At 33.9% G+C, this 26,777-nt stretch overlaps 1 protein-coding gene across 1 annotated transcript in view; it reads right to left on the reverse strand.

The window, feature by feature from the left end:
- Positions 1-3,443: 3,443 nt before the first annotated feature.
- PRRC1 (proline rich coiled-coil 1) overlaps positions 3,444-26,777 on the reverse strand; it is a 32,341-nt gene continuing 9,007 nt past the window's right edge. The window contains exons 4-9 of the mRNA XM_008014300.3: positions 26,612-26,772; positions 22,989-23,091; positions 19,722-19,885; positions 14,232-14,335; positions 10,611-10,713; positions 3,444-6,796 (exon numbers count right to left, since the gene is read on the reverse strand). Of these exons, the coding sequence (XP_008012491.1) occupies positions 6,587-6,796; positions 10,611-10,713; positions 14,232-14,335; positions 19,722-19,885; positions 22,989-23,091; positions 26,612-26,772 (845 nt within the window). The 3' untranslated portion in view covers positions 3,444-6,586. The remainder of the gene's footprint in view (positions 6,797-10,610; positions 10,714-14,231; positions 14,336-19,721; positions 19,886-22,988; positions 23,092-26,611; positions 26,773-26,777) is intronic.

Here is a 26,777-nt window from a genome sequence, read left to right on the forward strand (position 1 = left end):
AATAAATAAATAAATAAATAAATAAAAAAGAAGAGGTGTTTTTAAAACAGGACAAATTGCACTAACCACAAAAAAAGAGAGCGATACCACCTGTATGTTATGATTTTAAACTTTTGCTCGCTGAACGATACCACTACAGAAATAAAAAGTGGAGATATCAGCAACTCATAGTACCTAGAGTATACAAAGAACTTCGAACAATCAGTTAAGAAATAGAGAAAACTCAAGGGAAAAATGGGCAGGAAACCTGATGCCTCACAAATGGTAAATGCATGAAAAGTTGCTCAACTTTCTCCTTAATGTCAGAGAAAAGCAAATTAAAACCACAATATAATTAATTTTAAGAGACTTCAAGTCTTTTGACAAGGATACAGTGTTTACAAGGATATACAGTAAGTAGAAATAACATCATAGTAATGATGGGAGGGTAAATTTAGGCATAGTTAGAAAATATTTTGGCCATACTACTAAAATTGACATATGCATACTTTATACCCCAGCAATTCATCTTATCTATATTTCCAACACAAATGTCACATATGTGGATCAAAAGAATTGTACAAGATAACCAGGGCTGTATTCATTACAATCAAAAAAACTGGAAACAACCCAATTGTTCAGCAACAAAAGATAAATACATTGTGGTATATTCAGACAACAGAACACTATAACTTGCGTAACACTATGCAAGACAAATAAGCAAATACCACTATATACAACACAAATGATTTATGCAAACGTAATGCTGAAGAAAAGAAGTCAGAGGTAAAAGAACGTATCTGAGGATTCCATTTATATTGAATTCAACAACCAGCAAGACTATCTCTGTTAGAATTCAAGGTATTGGTTATCTTAGCAGGGAAGGCGGGGACTGTGATTTCAGGAGGTCTAACGGTGCTCTGGGATGCTGGTGTATTTTTTTTTTATTGGAGCAGTCGTTACCTGAGAGTATCCATGTTGTGACAATTCATTTGTGATTTATGTAGTTTCCTACATGTACATGTCAATAACAAAAGTAATTTTTAAATATTTTAAAAGACATGTGTTCAGTACCTTGCTTGAAGACTAGTTTAAGAAGAAATTTTCTTCAAATACCTTCCTGATGTCACTAGAGAACATTTGTGGCTTTTATCCTAAAAATGATACTCAAACCTAGTTAATGGTTTCTCAAATTGGGGAGGATATCCAAATGTCAAGAACATAGTTTCATACCAGCAGGAAAGCCCAAAACAGCCCTGTCAAACTCAAAAGAAAAATATGGAGTAGAAATAGTTTTCACTAAACATAATAGTGTAAGATTAAAAATAAACTAAGGAAAAGTCCTCATGCCATTATTTGAATTCACTTACAATCAACAAATATAGGATTAATTATATACCCATAACTTCCTGAAGTAATCAGGATGGTGGGAAGAGACTGGTTCAGCAAGTCACATATTGTTTAAATTCTCTGTGATTCATCTGTTTTGTGATATTGGGCAACTAGTTTAATCTAAGTTTCACTTACCTTATCTATAAAAACAGGAGTAAAAATATGTACGGGCTCAATAACATAATGTTGGTTTAAGTTTCTACTCCAGTGCCTAATAGAAACTTACGTGTTTGTTCCTCACTCCTTACAGCTTTTTTTAAAGAAAATTTAAAAAAAAATTATTAAAAACGAGTGTTACCACTATTCTTAAGAAAATGTGACATTTTTCTTAAAATAAGCTCACTTTAGTATAAGATTTCTTTCCTCTGTAAATTTTTAAACGTCCTTGATATCGTTTTGCCAATTTTGTTTCTAGTGCCAACGTATTTTTTTTTTCCTCCAGTTAATTCTGAAATTAAATATAAAGAAACAGGGTCTTTCCCAGGTCCTGAACTGGTATTCTTCTGGTCTATTTAAAACAATATTATTGTCTTCCGACAACCAACCAAGAAACCCCACCCAGGAGCCCCTTCCCCCAATCAATATTCTGTTGTTTTCTGGTATCTCCTGCTCCCCTGCCCCAAATTTGGCCAAATCAAGACAAAAATCTCTTGTCCTGAGATCATAAACTCAAAATACCAAATATAGTACAAAATAAACGGGGGTGGGGGGGACAATACAGCCACTATACAAGACAGTTTGGTGGCTTCTTACAAAACTAAGCATTCTCTTATCATACATCCAGCAATGGCACTCCTTGGCATTTACTAACCAAATGAGCTAAAAATAGTCCATACAAAAACCTGCACACAGATTTACTCAAAATGTCGAAACTTGACACAACCAAGATGTCCTTCAGTAAGCAAACAGGTAAGTAATCTGTGGAACATCTAGACGATAGAATATTATCCAGCACTAAAAAGAAATAAATTACCAAGCCATGACAAGACGTGGAAGAATCTTAAATATGTATTACTAAATGTAAGAAGCCAATCTGAAAAGGTTACATACTGGCCGGGCACAGTGGCTCACGCCTGTAATCCCAGCACTTTGGGAGGCCGAGGCGGGCGGATCACAAGGTCAGGAGATCGAGACCATCCTGGCGAACACGGTGAAACCCCGTCTCTACTAAAAAATAGAAAAAAATTAGCCAGGCGCAGTGGCGGGCGCCTGTAGTCCCAGCTACTCGGGAGGCTGAGGTAGGAGAATGGCGTGAACCCGGGAGGCGGAGCTTGCAGTGAGCTGAGATCTGGCCACTGCACTCCAGCCTGGGCGACAGAGCGAGACTCCGTCTCAAAAAAAAAAACAAACAAACAAAAAAAAAATGAAAAGGTTACATACTGTATTATTCGACTATATAACATTCTGGAAAAGGCAACACTATAGAGACAGTTAAAAGATTAGTGGTTGCCAGGAGTTGGGGGACAGAAAAACATTTTAGGACAGTGAAAATCTCCTACAATATTATAATGATGGATACATGTCATTATACACTTGACTAAACCCCCAAGAATGTACAACACTAAGAGTGAAGCCTAAGGTAAACAATGGATTATAGGAGATGACAGGTCAATGCAGGTTCATCGATTGTTTATTGTTCATTGATTACGGATCACTCTGGTGGGGTGTGTTGATAATGGGGGAAGAAGCTATGCATATGCAGAGGAAAGGGATATACGGGAAATCTCTGTACTTTCCCTCCTTTTAATTAATTCTGCTGTGCACTGAAACTACTCTAAGAAATAAAACTACTCGAAAACCCAATAAGAAGTGTCCTCATGACCATAGGCCTTAACTTCTTGCCTATTACCTTTATCTCCAATGTGTCCTCTCCTCTAAATATTTTGAGTTCTTGGACTCTGAAGTTAACAACTCTGGTACATGTGAATGTTACAGTTCCACTAGAAATATGGTGGTTAAGTTGCTGTTGTATAAGAATTCTTGGCAGCCAGTAACAAATTTAGATAAAAAACAAATACGTGTCCTTTCAATATAAACTAGCATTTAAAAAAATCACTATACAACTTGGGAAATAAGTCAAAGCATTATTTATTTATGACATATTTACATACTTACAAAACTGATTTCACCCAATACATCATCCTGTGTAATATCATAAAATGAACACCATATCCAAGGAATAAAAATCCGTATTTCTTAATAATTTATGTATAGCTCAACAACTTTTAGAACATAGAATATTATCAATTTGGCTTCACAAATTACAAAGTCCTATTTATAATTTTTTCTAGCCAAGGAAGAGTAGATTCAACAGCATATTAAAGTAATTTAGTTAACCCTGAGTAATTACTAACTTGTATAATTTTGAATGGATGTATACAACACACTTTCATCTGCATTTTTACTTATACTATCACACTATCTTTTTGTCTGTATTTATCCATCTCAATTTTCAACTTCATTAATCTTCAGAAAAAAGAGGAACAAAGAACAGGAAAGTAATAACAACAGAATCGGACAAGGAAACTACTAGCACTGCCTAAACATTCAGCAGTCTGTGACACAGTTTAGGTCTAGGGTTGTCTCAAAAACCTAACAAAAGGAAGATCCCGAATTGAATAATCTGAGCACCTTGTCAACTAAGGTTGATATTACTTTTCCTGCATTCTGTTTCCTTTCACACTAATTAAATATATGTGTACAAGCTTATAAAATGCAATAATTTGGATTAAAATACAAAATTTTATATACAAAATATAAAATACAAGAGCTCTTCGGAAGAAAAAAAAAATCACAAAACAACCCCAACAGTGGTGAAGAACTATATTAAAGATGGCTTTTCCTAAGACAGAGGGAGAACAAAAGCAAATAGCACTCCCGCTCCGCCAAGGCTAGAGCAGGAGTTACAAGGAAACGGACAGGAAGAGAACAGAACACTTGGGCTGGATGATGAGTGAAGGAAACTGGCCTCAGATTGATGATCAGCATATCTTATGCCTAAACACCACCACCAAGACTATCTGGCTAAGCTGCCATGGTGTGTTAGAGATAATGAGTTACTTTTCTTGCCCCTTTTACAACAGGGAAATCTAAGGACAACAAAATAAACAAAAGGCTGAGAAAGCTGAGCATGTGAAGTCAGTCATGCTCTGCTGCTTTTCAAAAACTCTGGGCCACAAACAGAACCAGAGAGGTCAGATCAGTTCATGTATTTCTCTCTTCCATCTGCCCGTCTCTCATCTTCCTCACCTACTCACACTGTTCCGAGCAGAAGGCCTATCAAGCCACCATGGGCAGGAAAATTATCCAGCTTCAACCAAGCCATGGAATAACTCTGCCACTGCTCTTTGGGGATTCTAGGAAAATAATCATCTAATGAAATGTCAATGTTTGTGATTCTATGAGAACAATTCTCAAAACATCAAAAAGACATTTGTGACTTGGTAAAATAAAAATCAAAGAAAAACTAAGATATTTTTAGAATCTGTAAAATTTCCTTACGATAGGAGGGAAAGCAGCAGAACTATTTTAAGTAAGGACATGCTTCCCTTCAGTTTGTAATGAAAGACTGTTTTGTCATCATGCCATTGCCATGATAAAATACTACTAGAAAAGGATAGCTTTTAAAATAAAGTATAGAAGCAAATGGTAGAGAAATGTACTTGAAGGAAGGAAAAGAAACTATTCTGTCCCTGTTACTCCTGGACAAAAGTGCACCAAGGCAACCTGTAACCTCTCTCTGCTGTCTCCCATGACTTTTAATGACACAGAAGTCTGATATTCACTGAACAGTCATTACACAGTGCTTAGAAAGTAACATATATTTAATATTCAAATTTAATATTCATTCTTCTTATCCTCAGGTAAAAAATAGCAGAAACCAAATAATGACTTGAAGTGGCATTAATACAAAGCAAACCTGATACCTAAAAACAGTGCAGGACAAGAGCTTCAACAGCTTTTATAAAACTGCCAGAGACTGTGCTAATTCTTTTACATCTAAAGAACTGTAGAGAAGAGTAAAAAAATTAAATTACATTTATATAAGAAACTGTCTTCGAAAAAGTTATTTGAACTTGTATATACAAAGTCCAACAGTATTAAGAAAAAAAATTATGATTTATATAAGTCCAAAAATGATAAAATATATTATTTGAGGGGAAAAGGCTTCCACTAAATAGAAACACAATAGACCAAATAAACTAGACTGAATATAAAATAAGTTTCTTTGAAAACATCCATAAAAAGTAAAGGCCAAATGGCACAAAGTTAAAAAAGTAATGCTTAAGGCAAACCAAGTAAGTATCCTTAAAGAGACATATTATCCCATAAGCAATACAGTAACCCCCTCTCAAAAATTTCTCTATTAAAGTGTTTAATGAGTGGAAGCAGAAACAATGGCCGTTGTCAGAGTTTATTCTTGGAAATACTGAACAGCATTATACAAAAATAACTTGAATACTTCTGATTTAAAATATACTTGAATCATTTGCCCTTTAGCTGTCATATAACAATGAAAAAATAAAATGTATTACCCCAATGTTCATAGTATAAATCTGGGAATGCCAAAAGTTATGTTTAAAATTGAAAAAGGTATGATTTTCCAGATTATATGTGTACATGATGGCCAAAAAAGAAAATGATCAATTCCATTATTTTGGCCCATATTACTGAAAACATGCACGGAAATGTGGAACATCTCCCTACAAGTAGTTGTCTTATAGTGACTGTTGAGCAGGCTGCTCAGCACCAGCCCTGAGATCGTGTGCACATACAAAAGGCATCAAAGACTGACAGGAAAAGAGATGAAACCAAAAGAAATCATGCTTTTATAAACATTCAACCAACATGTTCTTTAATAATGTCTTCTGTAAAGAACAAAATAATCAAGTACATGGCATTAAGTTAAATGTCTTTGCACATGAATTTCCAACTTATAAATTTGGTATGTTAAATTGTGCTGTAAATATATTTGTATATTTTCTTTTTTGAGAACTACGATAGATGAAATGATATGACTATAAAAAGGATTTGTTTCTTTTTGTCTACTGGAATGACACAATGCCTTTCTAGAAAAAGAAAAATCGCAGCCTACAGGAAAACGATAAAAACTACTGGATTCATTTAGGCTATTCAATTCAGGAAGGTACAACTGCTTCTTTAACATCAAGCTAAAAGTGGGGGGAAAATCTCAGTCTCCTAAGTAAGTCTCCTCTCACACTGTCCTGGGTGGCAGGCGCTGTTTATACATGCCTGCTATTGCTCTGGCTGCACTGTAGATCATCTGCCGACGAGACATCCCAGTAAATGCCATGTGCCAATCAGTCCGGCTGACATTCAGTAAACTCTTTTCCAGGACTTCACCCACTGTCACCAAAAGGCCTGACCACCTCAGATTGTAGTCCTGGGGAGTTAGACTTTGAGCCTATGGAAAGATGAAATTGATATTACTTATCATATGTTTAAAAATATCATTGGAACTAGCTATAAGTGACATTTCAAAGTATTTCATGTTATTTTAAATATAGATTATGACAAACTCTGAGAAATACAATTAGGCTGCCAATTATATCAAGTTACAATGCTAGACCACAATCAATATAATATTACACACATCTACTTTTTAAAAAATATCCCCATTAATGGGGCTAACAGTCGGAAGGTCTAAGTTCTTATTCTAAATTAAGTGTCACTTCAGGTTAATAGTAAGATTGGTACTAAAATCAGTGCTAAAGTTATCTTTTATAGTAATAAAATTTCAACCTGAAAGAGGAAAACTGCAAATTAAGGCTTAAATCCATTCAGAAAAGAGTTGCTCAATTATGGAAATTATCTTTGGAAACGTAATTCACTTATTAATATGTATCAAATAATATCCAGTCCAGGACATGATCAACCACTGATGCAACATTCCTAATTGACTCAACTTGTATTTGCTCCTAGTCATATCATTTATTCATCTACAAAGGAATGAAAGAAGAATAAACTCATTGCTTTATATCCAAGAATGATGTGGTTTTTCTGTTTTAGGGTATTAGGTATAGTCCAGAGGAGTATAGCCACATCTAGAACAGATCTATACAGTTATACGACTACCAAATGTGCCATGTATTACAATCACCTGAGGAGCTCTTGTTTCTTGTTTTTCTTTTTTTTTTTTTTTTAAACAATATCCAATTTCTCACATCCCACTAAGATAGATAACTGAGACACCAAGATAACGGAATTGGAAACTTTACAGCTGGTTCCAAGAGAAACAGTACAGTATTACATACATAAAATAGTTTCCAAGTAAATCTTATGCAAACAGTCCAGCACTTGGGAATCCCTGCTCTAAGTACTCTTTTCCAACGTGTATACCACAGTATCAGTATTTCACTATATTTCAAAGAAGATAAACAGCAGATATACTACTAAGGTCCTCAGAGACACCAGTAAAACTGTGCTTCTCAAACTATGGCATGCATATGAATCCCCTGAATATCTTGTTAAAATGCAGCTCCTGATTCACTAGTCCTGTGTTAGGACCCGAGAATTTGCATTTTAACAAATTCCTAGGTGATGCTTGTGATGTTAGGCCAAGGACCACATTTTTTAGAAACAAAGTATTTGATATTATTGGCAAAAATCCAGAACAGCTGGGGTTTTCTACGGGGGTGGGGAATCATTTATACTTAAGTTTAACCAAGTACAAATTGTATGAAATTTATTTCCAGATTTTTACTAAAATATACTGATAATTCTAATTACCTGAAGGGCTGATTTCTATTCCCTTAAATTAAAAAATTCCAACAAAAAAGTGTAAAACATTTCAGAATGAATAAAAAGAAACAGGGAGGAGAGTTCAATAGCTGAGGATAAAAAGACATTTCAATGCACACAGTTTTGTATCTTCTAAATTTTAAAACCAAATGACACAAAATAAAACAAACAGAATAAAAAGCAAAGTAAAAAGCAAATAACACCCTAAATACCATTATTCAGAATTAACCACTATTAACAGTTTGCTGTGTATCTTTTGAGGCCTTTTTCCCTATTCTTACTAAAATTTTAAAGCACACACATACACCCCCCTGCTAGTAAATGGGATCATACTAGATGTGCTGTTTTTGACTTTTACTCAGCAATATGTAATAGCTATCTTTTGGTACTGGTACACACAAGTCCACTTCATTCTTTCATGTCTACTTCTTTCCAGTATATATTCCTAAAAACAAGATAAAAATTGTCCTTTGCAATGGTCAGACATCTAACATAGGAGTCAGCAAACTTTTTCTGAAAAGAGCCAGATGGTAAATATTTTAGGCTTTGTGGGCCAGACGTTCTCTGTTGTAACTACTCAGTTCTGCTGCTATAGTACAAAAGCAGCTACAAACAATAAGTAAGCAAACTGGCATGGGCGTGTTCCAATAAATTTACTTACAAAAACAGATGGCAGGCCAGATTTGGCTGTGAGCCGCTGTTTGCTGACCCCAGGTCTACAGCAATGTTAACAGTGGCAGTGATGGGAGCATCCTCATAATTATAACGTTTCCAATGTTTTATTTATTAGATCTGAAGTTTGCTTTGATTTTGCAGTACACACATACCTGTCTAATACTAGTTAGCTAAGAGCTATTAGTATGATTATTTCTAGTAAATACCTTCAACTTTATCAAAATCTTTTTTCTCCTTTCAATGCAGATGTTCACGTATTGAATTACATAAATTTACTATTGTTGAACCATTCTGTTGTTCTTGGGACAAATCTTTCATGGTCAGGATACAATGTTCTTATACATTTCTGAATTTTATTTATTAATTTTACCAATGGCTTTGACATTTAGTTCTTTGGACTATAATTTCATTTGAAGTTAAAAGAGGCTAGTCTCACAGAATTAACTGGAAAACTCTCTAACTCTATTTTTGATACCTCATACAGCAAGAGAATCATCTCTGAACATTTTATAGAACTCACTTATAACACCATTGGTACTCAGTGATTTTTTTTTTTTAAGTTACATAAAGTTCTTCCATTTTAATGCTTCAATTAAGTGGAATCATATGAAACTGACAATAATATTAACTATTTCTGACCCTCAAAGGCAACAATGTCATCTGGTTCAACCTAATACTCTTAACTACGGCAAAATTTCTATTTTCCTAGAAAATCCACTCTTTCACCTAATTTTTCTAATTTACTGGCATAACAGTATACATAGATAGTATTCACTTACAGTTCTTTAATCACCTTCATAGTGAAATGAGTTTAATGTTAATATCTATAAAAAGGTTTTCTTGAACTTCTGCAATGAAAATATGGAATAAAAGTTTCAGTAAAATTTCAAATTCTAAGCATCAATTCTTAGCCCCCTTTCTAAACTGTAAATGTCTAAGTAGACCAGAGGTTACTTTTAGGGATTATATGAACACATATGCCAAATTTCCATGAAAGTACACATACATGCATTTTTCTTGGGAGACAGCCCAATAGTTTTCTTAGATTCTCAAATGCTTTCATGTCCCAAATAAGTTTGAAAGGCAGTTTTGAAATGATATTTAACAATGTACAAAGTACAACTGTAACAAAAATTTTATGAAATTAATGACAGAAAAAAGTTAATAGAATACCACTTAAGATCACAGAGATACCAACGCAAGTATATATTTATATTCCATTTTGTTCACGAAAGGATTAAACATACCAAAAAAAAAAGAGGAATAAGGATTATCATTTATACTTACATTCTCCTGGAAACCGTGTGGATAGGTACACTATTAGGTCCATTTTTCAGCCAAAAACCTAAAGACACGTGCCTATAAGGTTTCTAATGTTGACCTCACTAAAGACACTAAAGATGAACAGGAGGACAATCAAATCAAGGGAAAGGAAATGGAGATAACAGTGGAAATGAAATGTGAGATAAAAGGGAAAGCAAACGAAAGGTGGACATAAAACAACTAGAAAAGGTAAATCTTTTCCTGAACGTAGAGTAAAAACAAAGAAAAAAATGAGAGAAATAATGATTAACCATGTAAGGTATTGCCTTTCAAAGACACCTGGAAAACAAAAGGAGGAAGGTACCAAAACAACATGGAAGAACCAGGAAATTAAAAAGCAAAGAAAAATACTAAAGAAAAATGACTGAAACAAAATCAAGAACATATTTCTAACAAAAAAATGAACACGAATTTTTATTTCGAAAACAATATTGCAAGTTTCTCTGGAGCATCATGAAAAAGCAAAGGAGAAAACCAACCTGCTGTACAAATTCCAAAGGCACTGGTGTGGCTTGTGTAAATGTTTCTAGATGAATGCCATGGACAGGATCTTCAACCACCAAACAACCAATGTCAAACCATCTGCAACAGAAATACGAGTTCAGATGGTTTACATGCCAAATAAAACTTATCGTGAATAGACAAAAAGAGAAAACAAGTACTATTATTCAGATAGAACAGATTTCAAAAAGGAAATCTTTTTCTTATCAACTTGCAAAAGGACAACTCATAAAAACAACAGAAAAAATTACTCTGTATTAATTCTAAGAGGAAAAAATAGACAATAACCACAAAGAAAAAATAATTTAAAAACACTTATCATGGAAAGCTTCCTTTCCATGGGAAGGGAGAATAATCAAAGTAAGGGTACTCAAATATGCAACAGGTAAATTTACATACATTGTATATGCAAACTGCTTATGATGAGTAATATTTTTCAATTGTCACTTGCTAAAATATGGGAAATTTTATAATACCAACTCTGTCATGATATATACCCAACTAAGTTAATAACAAATTAAAAAATAAGTTCACTCAGAGGAAATACTAACAAATACTCTCTTCATTACTAATAAACCCTTCTAATCACAATTTCTGAATTGTTCACAATGAGTCAGTCTTTGAAAACAGCCTCATGAAATTCAGGACACTTCTCTTCACTTAAAAAGACTTACATATTATACAAAATGATAAATTTTTAAAATGACTTAAGTGAAAACAATTGTAGTACCACCCAAATTTTAGCTAACCCAAATCATGAAACCACCAGATACCCTCAAAACATGAATTTAAACAATAAAAGGATATGAAGCAGGAAAATGTTTCATGTCTATTTTTTAATGTAAATCTAATAAAATGCAATGAAATATAAAATGGATTAGTAGACTTGCATTTACACATTCAAAAAAACAACCAAGTAAACTATAGAGTAACATAAGTAACTTTACTGAATACTAAAATGGCACTTTATAGTGTCTATAGTGTTCGTATCCTAAAACTGTTTAAAATAAAAAACACTAAATAATGACATTTATTTTATTTGGTAGACAAATAGATATTTTGTATTTTACAACAACAACTTTCTCAATGAAGATAATGTATTTGTGAAGCCTCCATAAAGTCAAGCTTAGTTAAATTTTATTTTGTTTTATTTTGCATAATTTGCAGACCGTAATGTCTATGATGAATAACATACTAACCAAGCTTTCAGGTGTGGACATCCTAAAAAGTGTTACTGAAGGTACGAGGAGAGTTTTTTTCTATGATGCCAGTGAATATATCTAAGAACAATGACCTAGCCTTGACTCAGCTCAGACTGTGACTGAAGTACACTACATTACCCTCCCTTCCTCACACCCCTACAATTGTGTTTATTATTATAGAAGAAAGGATGAAACTTCTCAAGATCACCTAAAGACTCTAGAGTTTTGTTTTGTTTTCTAAACAATGGTTTTCAAAGATTACTATGCATTCAGCGAGACAGCACCATATATTCAAACCAAAAGGAAAAAGGAGACTAAAACAGACCCACAAGTGACTCTGATATTGGAATTAGTAAATAAGGATTTAAAAGTAACTATGGTTCACATATTCAAGAAAAGAGAGGTAAAGATAGTCCAACTAGATTAAAAGATATAGGCATTCAAGAGATAAATTGAATCTACGTTTTAAAAGGTAAGAAATCTATGTAAGAGTTTAACAACACGCTGGAAACAGCAGAAGGCAGGATTAGTGAACCTGAAGACAGGTGAATAGAAAATGTCAAAACTCAATAACAGAGAGAAAAAAGAGAGTGGGGAAAAAAATCTGACAATGTGAGACACTGCCAAAGGTGAATGGGCATGTAATTAAGGTCCTACAAAGAGAAGAGGGAGGAATGGGCCAGAAGCAAGTTTTGAAGACATAATTGTAAAGAATTTCCAAAACTGAAGATACTAATCCACAGAATCAAGCAGCTCAGTGAATCCACAAAAAATAATTAGGAGAGCAAGTAAGCAAGCTAATACATATAATCATACCACGCTAAAACTGCAAAAAATAAAACAACAGAGAAAACCCTAAAAGCAGCCAGAGAAAACAACATATTATCTTCACAGAGATAATACACAAGAAGATGGAGAGAAGACTTTTTAACAGAAATGACGGAAGCCAGAAAACAATATCATGACATTTTTAAAGTGCTGAAAGAAAATAAACTGCCGACCTAGACTTCTACATCCAGCAAAAATAAAGGTGAATTAAAGCACTTTCAGGTAAACAAAAGCTGAGAGAACTGGTAGTGAGCAGCTCTGAACTGTAATGTATTATCAAAGGTTTAAGTACTTTAGGCTTTCTTTAGAAGAAAAATGACCCCAGACAGAAAAACAGAAACACAGGAAAGAATTCAGAGAATAAACAAACAAATACTGACTGCAAAGAACACTACCAGTTATGTTTTAAGAGCTTAAAATATATGCAGAATTAAAATACTTAACAATGATACCGCAAAAGGTGAAAAGGGAGTGAATAGTATTAATAGTAGTACTAGTATTATCACAAGTTAAAATTTTTATTATAATACATCAAAAAGGCATATTGTAATTTCTAATGTTAATTATTAAATGAATAACAGGTTAACAGAAAAAGTGACACAATAATCACTGGATGGTTTCTCAGTGCTTACATAGAAAGTTGAAACTTATCAACCTAGAATTCAGAGCTCCGTTTGGCCAAGTTTCACTTCTTCTTCAAAATCCAGTTCAAGCCCTAATTATTCATGAATTTCACCTGACACTATCTCCACAGTTACCTCCACTGAAATTTTATATATTTCCTGTCAGCAAAAAATTATGTTTCTCTTCATATAACTACTTAAAACTGCTCATCTGTGTACTACATATATCTTCTCTCCCACTGGCCTGTAATATGCCTCAAAGTTGGAGGATATATTTTGCATATTACAAGCCACAAAATGCTATGCCCATTGTTATTCAACACTGAACAAACAAATACAAAATAAAAACAACAAAACCACAATGCAATTACCAAAGAAGGTAGATTTCAACAAAGGGAAGTTATTTTAACATAAATCAATTAAGCAAATTAAAAATTTTTCCCATAAAAAGCCACCTATTAAAAATACATAGCCCTCAAAAACAATGATGAATTATGCTGTCTGGAGGTTTTTCTAAACTATTATGAGTACAGGAGAGACAGTGCTCACTAGAAACTCAAACCTAGTGAATGCCATCAGGCCTTCTTGCCCATACATTCCATGACTTTGAATAACTATGTGAATAATTGTGTTTGCTACTCATGGTCAGTTATATCCACACAAACTCTATCATGTTATACTTAGTGCCATTTTAATACGTAACTATTAGCATGATATCCGAAAGCAGGCATGACCATCTCCATTTTAGAATTAAAAAAGAGACACAAGGATAGAAATGCCAGCTAAGTCATGCAAGACACACAGCTAGTTAAGTGATATAAGCCAGCATCAAAATGTACTTTTCTCTCTGGTCATAAAACAGGAGACACTTTTTGCTAAGTATTCAGTGTCAACTCCCAGACCCAATTATATTTTGCTTCCAAGAGAAACATAATAACCTTCTTACTTGTCAGGCAGCAATTCTGCAATGAAGTTTTCTACTGACACAGCTGTCTGTTTTTCATGGATCACCCCAGTTCGACGCAAGCTATCTATCCGTTCCTGGGCACCCTAAACAACAATGGCAGAGGTTAGAAACCATTTCAAATTACTAAATATTAAATATACTAATTTATGATTACACAATACATGCATACATTTATAGGCAAACACATATATACTCACTGTAAACATTCAAACAATACAAAAATATAGAGTAAAAAACGACAAAGTACAATTATATTTCCTCAGTATCAACAGTCTGGGGTATACCTTCCAAATTATTCCATATGCATTATGACGTTGGTTGCTATTGTGAAGTGGATTATTTTTATATTACATTTTCTTATTCATTGTTACTATTAAATAATTTAAGAAAACTGTATTTTTTAATGTTGATCTGGCAAGAGGCCATCTTATTACATACAAAGTTTTTATCAGCTCCAGCAGTTTTGCAGTTAACTCGCTCTTGAATTTTTCAGGTAGACAATCATATCAATAATAAATACGTTTTTCTCTTTCTTCTGATTCCTTTTAAATACACATGCACCAAAATGACCAGTTACTTAAAATAAAAAGCTGCAAATGTATACATTGTATACATTACACCACAGCTTATTCAACAAAATAATTACCATTAAAGAAGCAAAACTGAATGGCTGAGAACACTACAGATAACTCAAAATCATGAACTGATTAATGTAATAGAAAACTAAAAGCTGGATTACTCAGGGAAAAGGTTTCTGTTTTATGCTTTTATCTGAACCATTTCATAAAAGCTAACCACGAACAATGTGATGAACATGTATTCAAAACACAAGATAAAAAGTCTGAACAAAAGTAGCCATTGATAATTCTTATAAGGACAGCAGAGTTAAACAGACAATATCAGATTAAATGGTCAATTCTCATGCAAATGAAAATTAAGAAGGCTAGGACACATCTCGAGAAAACTCAATTTATTTCAGAGACAACTGAAATAAAGAAGAGAAAGTGACAACTGAATGAGAAGACAATTTAGGATATTAGCTTGTAAAGATAAAGATGATAGGATTTAAAGTACAATAAAACCAAGACTGTATATTTTTGCTCACTCTTCTACCTCTAGTTTCCAGCAAAGTGCCTAACTTAATAGGTGTTCTCAGTAAGAACTTACCACATAAAAAATTGAACAAAGAAAAAAATAAAGGCTTCTGAAGGCCTATGTGGTCAATGTTAAGAATACAAATAGTGTAAACATGACATCACCAAATCTAATAACACTTAAAGAGGCAGCTGTTGATTTTGAAAGCAATGTAACAGGTAAGATGAACTTAATTATTTATACTGGATGTTACAAATTTGCTTAATTCACTCCTCCCATGAGGCAGTTATGGCTAAAGTTTGATTTTTAAAAAGCTTAAGTAAACGTTAATTCAGTAAAAACTATTAAGGGATTAGTAAGATGTAAAGAGATTCATCCCCAAACCCTTTGAAAGTGATATCTCAGCTATGCACTACAACAAAATATTCCTAGATTTTATGCTTCCAGGGAACAGAGACTCAATTTGTTCATTTTTCACTATCCTACAGCACAGAGCTTTATATTTCACAGGATTCACAAAACAATTAAAATTAATTAGTTCCTGCAAGAAACAGGATAATAAGCTAGGTAGACAAGTTTTTTGTTTTTTGTTTTTTGTTTTTTTAATAAAATCTGTAAGAAAATGAAAACGGGGTTATATCTGGCCTTTCTTTTTCCTCTGACCACTACATTAATTAAATGTGGCCTCTTTTGGAGTTCCAAATACAGACATTGTAATATTAGTCCCTACCAATGTTTTGAGAATGAAATTTTATTTTTTAGCAATATAAGAGATCAACAATCAGGTAGTTTAGAGACCATATTAAAATAATCATTTCAGAACTGAAGAACAATACTGTAAGAGCTTATACTAAGCAACTTGGTTCAGTGAATAGTTAAAATTTTACATATTTTCATAAATGTTTATAGATACTATATTTGTTGAATATAAAACTATATAAAACAGTAGTCATAACTACAACTGGCTTTTCAATAAAGTTAATATTCAGCATAAAAGTTCTAGAAGCTTCCTAACTTTAATTTTAGCTGAACTGATTTACTTCCTTAAATAATTTCCTATTTCTAAAAGGCAACTTAAGTTTTGTTCAGAAAACCCATTTACTTCAAATAAAATCTGATTGGGGAGAAAACAGGTTAAAATTTTATACTCTAAGATTCTACATTATTTTTCTTCTCATTAGCTCCCTCTACTGTTTCTGGAGAAAAAAAAAAAAAAAACCCAACAAATTTACAAATCACTTTCTTATATATTAGTTTCAGTGAATTTTAGTTTTGAGCTTGTACTGAAAATTGTGGGAAAAATTCATATGTGTAAATTTGAAGGATAAAAATCAGCAGTAAAATAATCTGTCAAATGTTATTATAACAAGATAAATGCAACTACAATAATTTCCATCAAATAAGGTTACCAACTTCCATATCACATTTATATAATGCTTCACAATTTAGAGAAAACCCTCATTTCAGTCTCTAATTTCAGCGAAATGAACTCACCATTTTGTCTAATAACCTATTTCTATTTAGGATTTTTTTCAGTTTACGCTCTGCAACTAAATCTTGAAAAGTCTTCCTTCTTAGACCTATAAACTCTTTCCAACTTGCAAAACCTCCTGGGCAATCTTGAAATACATTCTCAATCTAAGTATGTGACATGTTCTAGTCTTTCAACTAAAACTCGCCCATATAAATGCTTATGGTTTATCATATATATGTCTGTGTATATATATGTCTGTATATATATATAACTGGTTTAATGTACAATTATTATGTATACATACTTATTTTACCCATTTATTGTACTTTTTTTTTCATTTCTAGATTAAATTCAAACCCTACAACCATCAGTTAGTTTTGCTAAATTTTATTAAGTCTAAACACCTATGACCAAAGAAAATCTTATTGGCAATGTACACTAGGGCTCGAATTCAAGAGAAACTTACTACAGAAAAGAAGCATTTCAAAGTGCATGTGCTTTTGGCAGCTCTGCTGTGTGTGTAAGGACAGACCACTGTGAAAGGTGAAAAGGCAGAAAACATGTAATTTAATTCATATTATATACAATGCATTACATTTAGATAGAGTATAACTACTGCCTAATAGCCCCTAATACAGAAAAGTGGTTTTGCAGTGAGTAAGCATATGTGTAAAAGAAAGGGACTTCATATTCTATTTAAATGAAGTACTAAATACAACTCAAAGAGCACCTCAAACTTATGTAGCACTACCTAGTAGAATTAAAAATTAATCTAGTGTCAGTGTGGGTTTGTGTTTAGTGACTAATTATAATTAATGCAACAGACTTTTTCCCCAGTGAAATATGCTATGTCAATTACCTCATTCCAATGCTTTACAGGCATTAAATGAATGCAGGTAAAGGGTCTATGTGCCTGGCTCATGGGATGTTCTCAATAAATGTAGGCTATTATAAGCTCCTTTAAGTAACAGAATGTCATACATGAAAATGCATTTATCCTTAAACATAAATACAGTTGATCCTATTATTTTTGTGGATTCTACATAATTGTGAAGTTGACTACACACTGAAATTTATTTACAACCTCAAAATCGGACATGCACAGAGCTATGAGAAATTTGAGTTGCCTGATGCATACACTCCTAGCTGAGGTTGAACAAGGTAGTGCCCTGTCTTCTTCTTTCTGCTGACATAATGTAAACAGGTATCCTTTTTGGGGTCTATTTAGCACCTCTTTTTTGCATCTTTGTGTTTGTTGATGTTAGCTGCTGTTTTCAAATGGCCCCCAAGTGTAGTGCTGGAGCGCTGTAGTGTTCCTAAGCAGAAGATTATGATATGCCTTACTGAGAAAACGAGTGTGTTAAATAAGCTGCATTCAAGCATGAGTTATAGTACTGCTGATTGTGAGAGTTCAATATTAATGAATCAAAAATATGTGCATGTATGTGTATAAAAATGTATTTAAACAGAAAGAAGCATAAAACAAAGTTACATATTGACAGGTTGGCAAAAATGTGACCAGAGGCCCACAGGGACCTAACCATCATATCTCACCTGGCAGCAATGGCTCAGTATTCATGAATTCAGTGTGTAGCAACCTTATAGAACATAATTATGTTGAAAAACAAGAACTGTCTGTCTTACAAATAAGATTTCTTGCTGGATGAGAAGTGGGTAATGAGAGAAGTCAGGGCTGACTCCAAGGTTTCTTGCCTGAGAAAACGGAAGGACAGAACTGCCATCAATTAAGTTGGAGAAGGCTAGAAGGAGCAAATGTGGAGGAAAGAAGTTAAGTTCTAGACATATTAAGTTTGAGATATTCAAGTAAAGTTGTCAAAAAGGCAACTTATATATAAATCAAGAATCTACAGAAAGGTCTCAGGTGGAGATTTAAATTTGGTACTGTCAGCACAGAGATGGTATTTAAAGCCATGGGATAGTCTGAGAGTTAACTGATAAGGAGAAGGTGACCGTCAGAAGACTGGAAAGAGGAGGAATCAGCAAAGGTAAGGAGAAGGTGACCGTCAGAAGACTGGAAAGAGGAGGAATCAGCAAAGGAAGTACAGAAGGAGCGAGCAATCAATGAAGGAGGGAAAAACTAAAGTGTGGTATCCTGGAAGTCAAGTGAAAAAAGCATTAAAGAGAAGTGCATGATCAACTGTCTCAAAAGCCTCTGATAAGTCACATAAGATGGAGAACATTAGCATGAGCTTGAGAGCACTATCAGTGGAGTGCTGGACGTGAAAGCCTAACTGAGGCAGACTTAACTGAATGTGAAAAGGATACAAGAAAAGTGCTGGCAACTCTTTGGAGTTTAGCTGCAAAAGGAAGCAAAATAGGTCATTAAGCTATAGAGGAAGGGAGGTCAAAGAATTTGTTGGGGTTTCCTTTGGTTTTTTCTTTTTTTTTCAAGGTGGGAAAGATGTTTGTATGCCAATGAACTGTTCATTTGTTCTTGTATGACTGTATGCTGGTAATAATATAAAGAGAGGAAAATAAAGTATGAAAGAGAGGATGGAATTCTTAGAACTTACACATTTTTAAGCATTATCAATAGGGATAACAAAAAGTTTATGGGATTCAAGGGATATTATCATCTCAGTAATTGATCTGAATGCTAATGCTGGATTAAGAAGATCTCGTTTAGGACTAACTACTCTCTTTTTGTGCTCTCTCAATGTTTCTTTCGCTCCCACAATAATCAAAACCTATCTTAGATTTCTTTAAATTAAAACTCCACTATATCTTCATAATACAATACGGCTGTCCACTAAAACAAAAGTTCATCGCTATTTCAGTATGGAAAAGCCTATTAGCTCCATAAAGACAACAGATTATCAGAATTATGAAAAAATTAAATGCCAGTTTCTATGTCCTGAAAATGGTGTTCTATTACTCACTTTCAATCCAGCTGCATAGCCCACTGGTTGTGGGGCAATATTGGACTGTCCAGCTTCCCCCACAACCACAGCTAAGCCAAAGACCTCCTGGAAGGCATCTCGGACAGCAGCAACTTTTACTTCTTTATTTGAGGTCACAACAATATCCAATTCACCTCCAGATTCTACAAAGACCAGAGGAAAATTTAAATTTCAAATTAATGAAATTTAATATTTTATATATATATAAAATAAAAATATATATAAATAAATATATATATAAATTTAATATAATATATATATTTAATATATAATTAATGAAATTTAATATACCAGGTGCTGACATCTAATTTACATAATTATTACCAGTTTCATAAAACCATGCAAGCTATAGATCATTATCTTTTTTATATGGTTGAGAAAACTGAAGCCAACAAAGTTTTGACCAAGGTAACATATCTACTTAGTACTAATGTCAGGACTTAAAACTGACATTACATATCACAAGCCAGAAATTACATATCTGGCTTGTTAAGTGTAAGTTACACATTTAGTATACTCTATTTATGAAAAATTAAAATAAAGACTTACTGATAGTAAGTGATTTGTCAAAGAGCTGCATAGAAGTTACGTACTAAACAAGGACTACCATGAAATATACTTTTTACCTAGAAAATAGTTTAAATATGGGGTCATCAAGCTTTTTATTAAGTATCCCCACAATGTTCTGAGTATATACCACAAATAGAAATCTTAACGTTTCTATGATACAATGAATTCAAAGCCCTGGTTCTAAACACGGCACATTCTGATATTTGGCATTAATAGCAAAAAAGATTTTTCATGAAAATTGTTTATAATGTAAAACATTGTGCCCTAGAAACAAGGCTGTTTTTCCCTAATAAATATCATGTGGAACAGTGAGAGGTATTTTCAAATATTTGGGTTTTAAAAACAATGGATCTCTTTTTCCTGACTGACATGTTTCACAGATCACATCTTTACTGGAAACGTCAGAAGCTACTAGAACACAAAAGAAAGGAAGAATATACTTTTTTTTTCACTTTTTTCCTCCACATGGGACACATCTCTTGATCTTAGCTAAGTACTGCTCCATTAAGCTTCAGCTGAAAATGGCTTTTCAGCTTGTGATGAGTAGTCCTGCCATTTCTAATACTTTCTGAGTTTCTTGACACATTTGAAATTGTTACATCAAGTGATTCCTAGAATATCTGTATAAAAATACCTTAAGATGGCTGGGCACGGTGGTTCATGTCTGTAATCCCAGCACTTTGGGAGGCCGACGTGGGAGGATCACAAAGTCAAGAAATCGAGACCATCCTGGCCAACATGGTGAAACCCCGTCTCTACTAAAAATACAAAAATTAGCTGGGCGTGGTGGCATGCACCTTTAGTTCCAGCTACTCGGGAGGCTGAGGCAGGAGAATCGCTTGAACCCGGGAGGTGGAGGTTGCAGTGAGCCGAGATCTCGCCACTGCACTCCAGCCTGGCAATAGAGTGAGACTCCATCTCAAAAAAAAAAACAAAAACAAAAACTAAAAAACCTTAAGATTTATTTTGAGTTGTTTTGTTAGATAAGAATGGTGATGCTCTGCTGTCAGTAAAAGTGTCAGCTTTTTTTAATTCAATTTTATTACTTTTTAAAGCTGATTAAGTTATGACATTTGCTAATAATAGAAATTTCATTTCTGTACCTTTCTTTTTTCCCCTCAGTGTTACACATTTTTCTTGGTATCATGAAAACTAGTAGTCTGAGAAACTTCCTTGGGTATGAGTTCTGCTTTTATCATTTACTAGCTTCTTTACCTTGGGGAAGTCACTGAGCTTGTTTCTTTGTAGAAAAATACTTGCCATCCAGCCTGGCCAACATGGAGAAACCGCATCTCTACTAAAAATACAAAAATTAGCTGGACGTGGTGGCACATGACTGTGGTCCCAGCTACTCAGAAGACTGAGACTCACGAATAGCCTGAACCCAGGAGGCAGAGGTTGTAGTGAGCTGAGATCTTGCCACTGCACTCCAGTCTGAGTGACAGAGTGAGACCCTTTCTCAAAAAAAAAAGAAAAGAAGAAGAAAAACACCTGGCACCTCATAGGGTGTGCTCTAAGGATTAAATAAGGTAATTGCTTTCACAGTCTAACATAGTACAGCCATTAAAACAGCAAAAGCTCCAAAAATATTGTTTCCTTCATGCAAAATATGTACTTGCAAAGAAAAGAACATATATGGCAGAGTCCAATTTTGAATCCTTTGGACAGTTACAAACACAAAGAACAACTCAGCTGATTTAATGCTTGATTCAATTTTCTACTACAAGGGAAGCAAAGTGGCTAACTGTAAAAAATTTGAACATAAGTTCAATACAGCTTCACCAAGTTGTGTGATCTAGGGTGATAAATTACATCCCTATAAACCTAGGTTCCTCATCCAAAACTTGAGGAAAATACCTACCTTGCAGAGCTCTTATGAGAAAGTGTCTGGCAGAAGCATTCAATAAAGACACTTAACCATTACTAGGCCTTCTCCTTTGATATTTACTAGACAGTAAACTACCAACATAGTCAAGACTTGTGAAAGCTATTGGCTTTTTATTGCCACTGAAATCTCTGTTCAGGTACCTGCTGCACAATTTTGACTTAAAAGTTATCTTTTACAGAATTACTAATAATTGGTCACTGAGACTTGTAAGTGGTATTTTTTCACATATTGGACATGCACATAAAAATTAAATAGCAGACAGTATCTATCAACTGTCTGGAAGATTCTGGATGATTAGTGTTCAGAGGTGGTTAAAAATAGCTTTCCCAATATATCCAGTCATCAGATATTATTAACTAGATTTGCTTACTCCAAAAATATTATTCCTCAATTACATAAACATATTTAATTAAAATAGATAACAGGAGAAATGTAAAAAAAAAGTATGAAACAAGCATTACTTCAAATGTCAGTAGTGAATAAAGTAAAATTCATATAAAGCAATGTTAACCTGTATTTAAAATTAAAATCAGCAAGTGTACTAATAACTCATGGCTTTTACTCCTAAGATCATTCTGTGAGATTTTCAAAAGTTATTTAATGATGACTTTTTAAAAAGATGAATTAGTAACACCAAAAACTAAGACTGACAATCAAATTAATGCAAGAACATAATAGGAATTTCCACTGATTACACAATCAGTGGAAACACAGAATTACAATTAGGGGCTGACATGGACATACACTTTAAAAAAAATGGCAGATACTGGTCTAACTTATGTACATACTGATATAGGGAGCCATGCCAGGGTCCAGCGTTGTAATCATGCTTTCTACTGAATGTTTTGTCTTATCAAGCACAGACTTCACCATAGGATTCCCAGCCACACCCTGCATAAAACAAATTAATATGTAAGTATTTACTCTAAGTGAGGAACACCATGACCATGATTGTGAAGAAAACTTTTTTAAGTTTCCAATGCATCCTAAACCAGTACTTCTGTAAGATATATAAGGTCATGACAATATCAAATGGCTATTAAGTTTCTAAATGATACTCTCAATTTTTCTTCCTGACTCATAGCAGTGTGCAGACCAGCAGCAATCTACAGACCACGCTTTGAGTAACACGGGTATGGAAAGGATGCTATACTATATATATACACATATATATGTGTGTATATACATATATTACATATATATAATTTCATTTCTACCTATTTATATAAAAGATTGGGCAAAACTTATCCCTTAGGGTCCCAAATAAAGGTCCCAATCAGGTGTCTACATAAGTCCACACTTGTTCCCTAATAAAAAATAAATAAGAGTAAAAACACCTCTCATCTGGGGGCAGAACAGTTACTTATTACCTTAACACACAACATTTTGCTATCTTCTACTAGTTTCTTCTTTTTCCTACTTTTTGTTTCTCATTTTAAACATTCCCAAACTCTCCATTTATAGTCAGATCTATTTCTCTGGATTCTTAGAGCCATTATTACTAGACAGAAGGAACCAAGTCTTGAGTATTCCTTCCTGTGCAATATTTCACAGAGGGTAAAAGACACTCCAGGGAGCAGTGCCTCCTGAGATGGCATCTGACTAACCTGCCATGATTCCCCATCTTCCAATCTGCCATTAAACTAAGGTGACTCAGGAAAAGATTAGTTCATAAAATTGAAATTTAAGACTGCCAACCAACCATATGCTGGAACATCATGACTTACTGCTATTTATAAGACCTATAAAGTTGAACTGGGTATCACAATTCATGACAAACACACTGACACATGCTCCTAACAAGAGACAAAATGTTGTGGTCTGTATGCAAACAAACTTTTTTAAAGTACAGAAGGGTATTAAAAAAAAACAAGCTTAGAAAAATACCACATTCCTGAAACATGAACCTCAAATACTATAAATCAGTCAACCATCTATCAATTTTAAATCTTTAATATAATAATAAATTATAATAATAAAATTGCAAACAAACCCTTAGCTGAATGTTGGAATCTGGCAGAATGATTTCAAAATTCATTGGAAAAAAAAATTGGGAGAGATGAGTAAAGAAAAATTCAGAAGAAAAGAGAAATCAGCCACTTACACAACTTATACAACTAAATACTGATATATATTTATAAATGCAGACTTGAACTGTCTTTTCTATCTTATCACTGAATGCTCCACATCCCCACGTCAGCAAATATTAGTACAATGAACACAAAGTAAATAATTAAAACAGTGTGCTCTACTACAAGAACAGGGAAACAGCAATGGACTACAATACAGAGGCCAGAAGCTGATTTTAACACACAATTTCCTAAGGAAGATAAAGGAGTCATAAAAAATCAATGGGGATATGATATTGAAAGACTCCATTGAGTAGCTGGAAGAAAATTAAGTTTGATCTCTCTCTCATATAGTAAAGAAATATCAACTATATTAAATGCTAAGTGTCTAAAAAATTAACTAGAAAGGGATCACAGAAAAACATTTATCACAGTATCATAGTGGGAAAAGGTCTTTTTTAGCATTAAAAAAGAAAAAAAATGTAAAGAAAAAGAGAGGCCACCTGCGGTGGCTCACGCCTGTAATCCCAGCACTTTGGGAGGCCGAGGCGGGTAGATCTCCTGAGGTCAGGAGTTACAGACCAGCCTGGCCAAAATGGTGAAACCCCGTCTCTACTAAAAATACAAAAAAATTAGCCAGGCGTGGTGGCAGGCACCTGTAATCCCAGCTACTTGGGAAGCTGAGGCAGCAGAATCGCTTGAACCCAGGAGGCAAGGTTGTAGTAAGCCAATATCGCGCCATTGTACTCCAGCCTAGGTGACAAGAGCAAGACTTTGTCGAGAAGAGAAGGGACGAGAAGAGAAGAGAAGAGAAGAGAAGAGAAGAGAAGAGAAGAGATTGATATAACTGACTCCTGAAACTGAAGAACTTTTTTGTCAAAAAGGGTAATAACATTAAAATGTAAACTAAAAGTTGAGAAAACTGCAACATATGAGCGCAGACAGAAAAGTACTCTTACTGTATTAGGAACTCTTACAAATTAACAAAAGAAAATCATCCCAATTTAAAACTAGGCAAAGAACATAACCAATATTTCACAAAAGAAAAATACAAATGGCTAAAAATCATATGAGAAAATGTTCAAATTCAGTAGCAAAGGAAAGCAAATTAAAATGTAGTATTATTTTTTGCCTGTCAAATCAGATAATATCCTAGTCCAAATTAATAACTACTGCTGGCAAGTGAAACATGCTATACCAGTGTATTTTGGTATAAACTTCCAAGAGTGGAATATGTACCAATTTTTTCAAATGTTCACTCAAATGTTCATCAGGAATTAATTCAGAGGAAAAAAAAAGATGTCCATAAAGATTTACATACAATAGTGCTCATCACAGTTTTTTGGTGTTTCTTTTTTTTTTTTTGAGATGAGGTCTCACTCTGTCACTCAGACTGGAATGCAGTATCATGATCACAGCTCATGCAGCCTGGACCTCCTGGGCTCAAACAATCCTACCACCTCAGCCTCTGGGTAGATGGGACCACAGGTACACGCTACAATGCCTGGATAATTGTTTTAAGTTTTTGGTAGAGACTGGGTCTCATTATGTTGCTCAGGCTGGTCTCATATAGAACTCCTGGGCTCAAGCAATTCCCCTGCCCGGGCTTCTCAAAGTGTTAAGATTACAGGCATGAGTCACCATGCCAGACCTAATCATTATGATGATTTATTGATAAGAATTACAATTAGAAGAGATCTCTTCCACAACATGGTGACTATAGTTAAGAACAACATATTATATTCTTGAAATATGAAACCTTATATTTAAGGTTTTGTAAGTTTTCTCACCACAAAAAAATGTGAGTATGTGAGGTATTACATATGTTAATTAGCTCAATTCAGCCATTCCAGAATGTATACATGCTTCATATATACATCATGCTGTACATAATAAACACATACAATTTTTGTCAATTAAAATAAATCAACTAATTTAGAAAAATAATTACAATTAGAAAATGCCAATAGGCAGAATAGCAAAATAAAACATGGGAAATAAATGCAACAGCGTGTATAGTGAAGCAGCCATAAGAAAACCCAAAATACATTTCTGAAAAAAATATTTTATGGCCAGGAAGATGTCCATGATATATGCTCAGTAAAAACCAGAAAACACGAAATAGTATCCATCTGACCAGTCACTACTTCAATTTGATTTTAATTCAAAGGAAAGTTTACACAGATATGCATAGGCAAGAGACTGATAGCAGCTACAGAAAACTGCTAATAAAAAAGAATTTTATTTTTCCTTGTGCCATTCTATATTTTCAAAATTTTCACTAATGAAAACTATTAGTTTTAAAATTAGAAAATTAAACATAATTTTTAAATACCTCTTACCTTAATAAAACCCCAGATTCCACCAGCAGATGCTTCATCCTGACCTCTATTAATTCTAGGGTCTTCTTGCTCCTCTGGGAAAGTAATGGCTGATGTGGTTCCAGTTCCCTGTGCCAGAGGTGTCAAACTGGCTTGCTGAGTAATAGGAGCTGGCAAAAGACCTAGT

This window comes from Chlorocebus sabaeus, chromosome 23, assembly GCF_047675955.1.
Source record: "Chlorocebus sabaeus isolate Y175 chromosome 23, mChlSab1.0.hap1, whole genome shotgun sequence".
In the NCBI taxonomy this organism is placed as follows: Eukaryota; Metazoa; Chordata; class Mammalia; order Primates; family Cercopithecidae; genus Chlorocebus; species Chlorocebus sabaeus.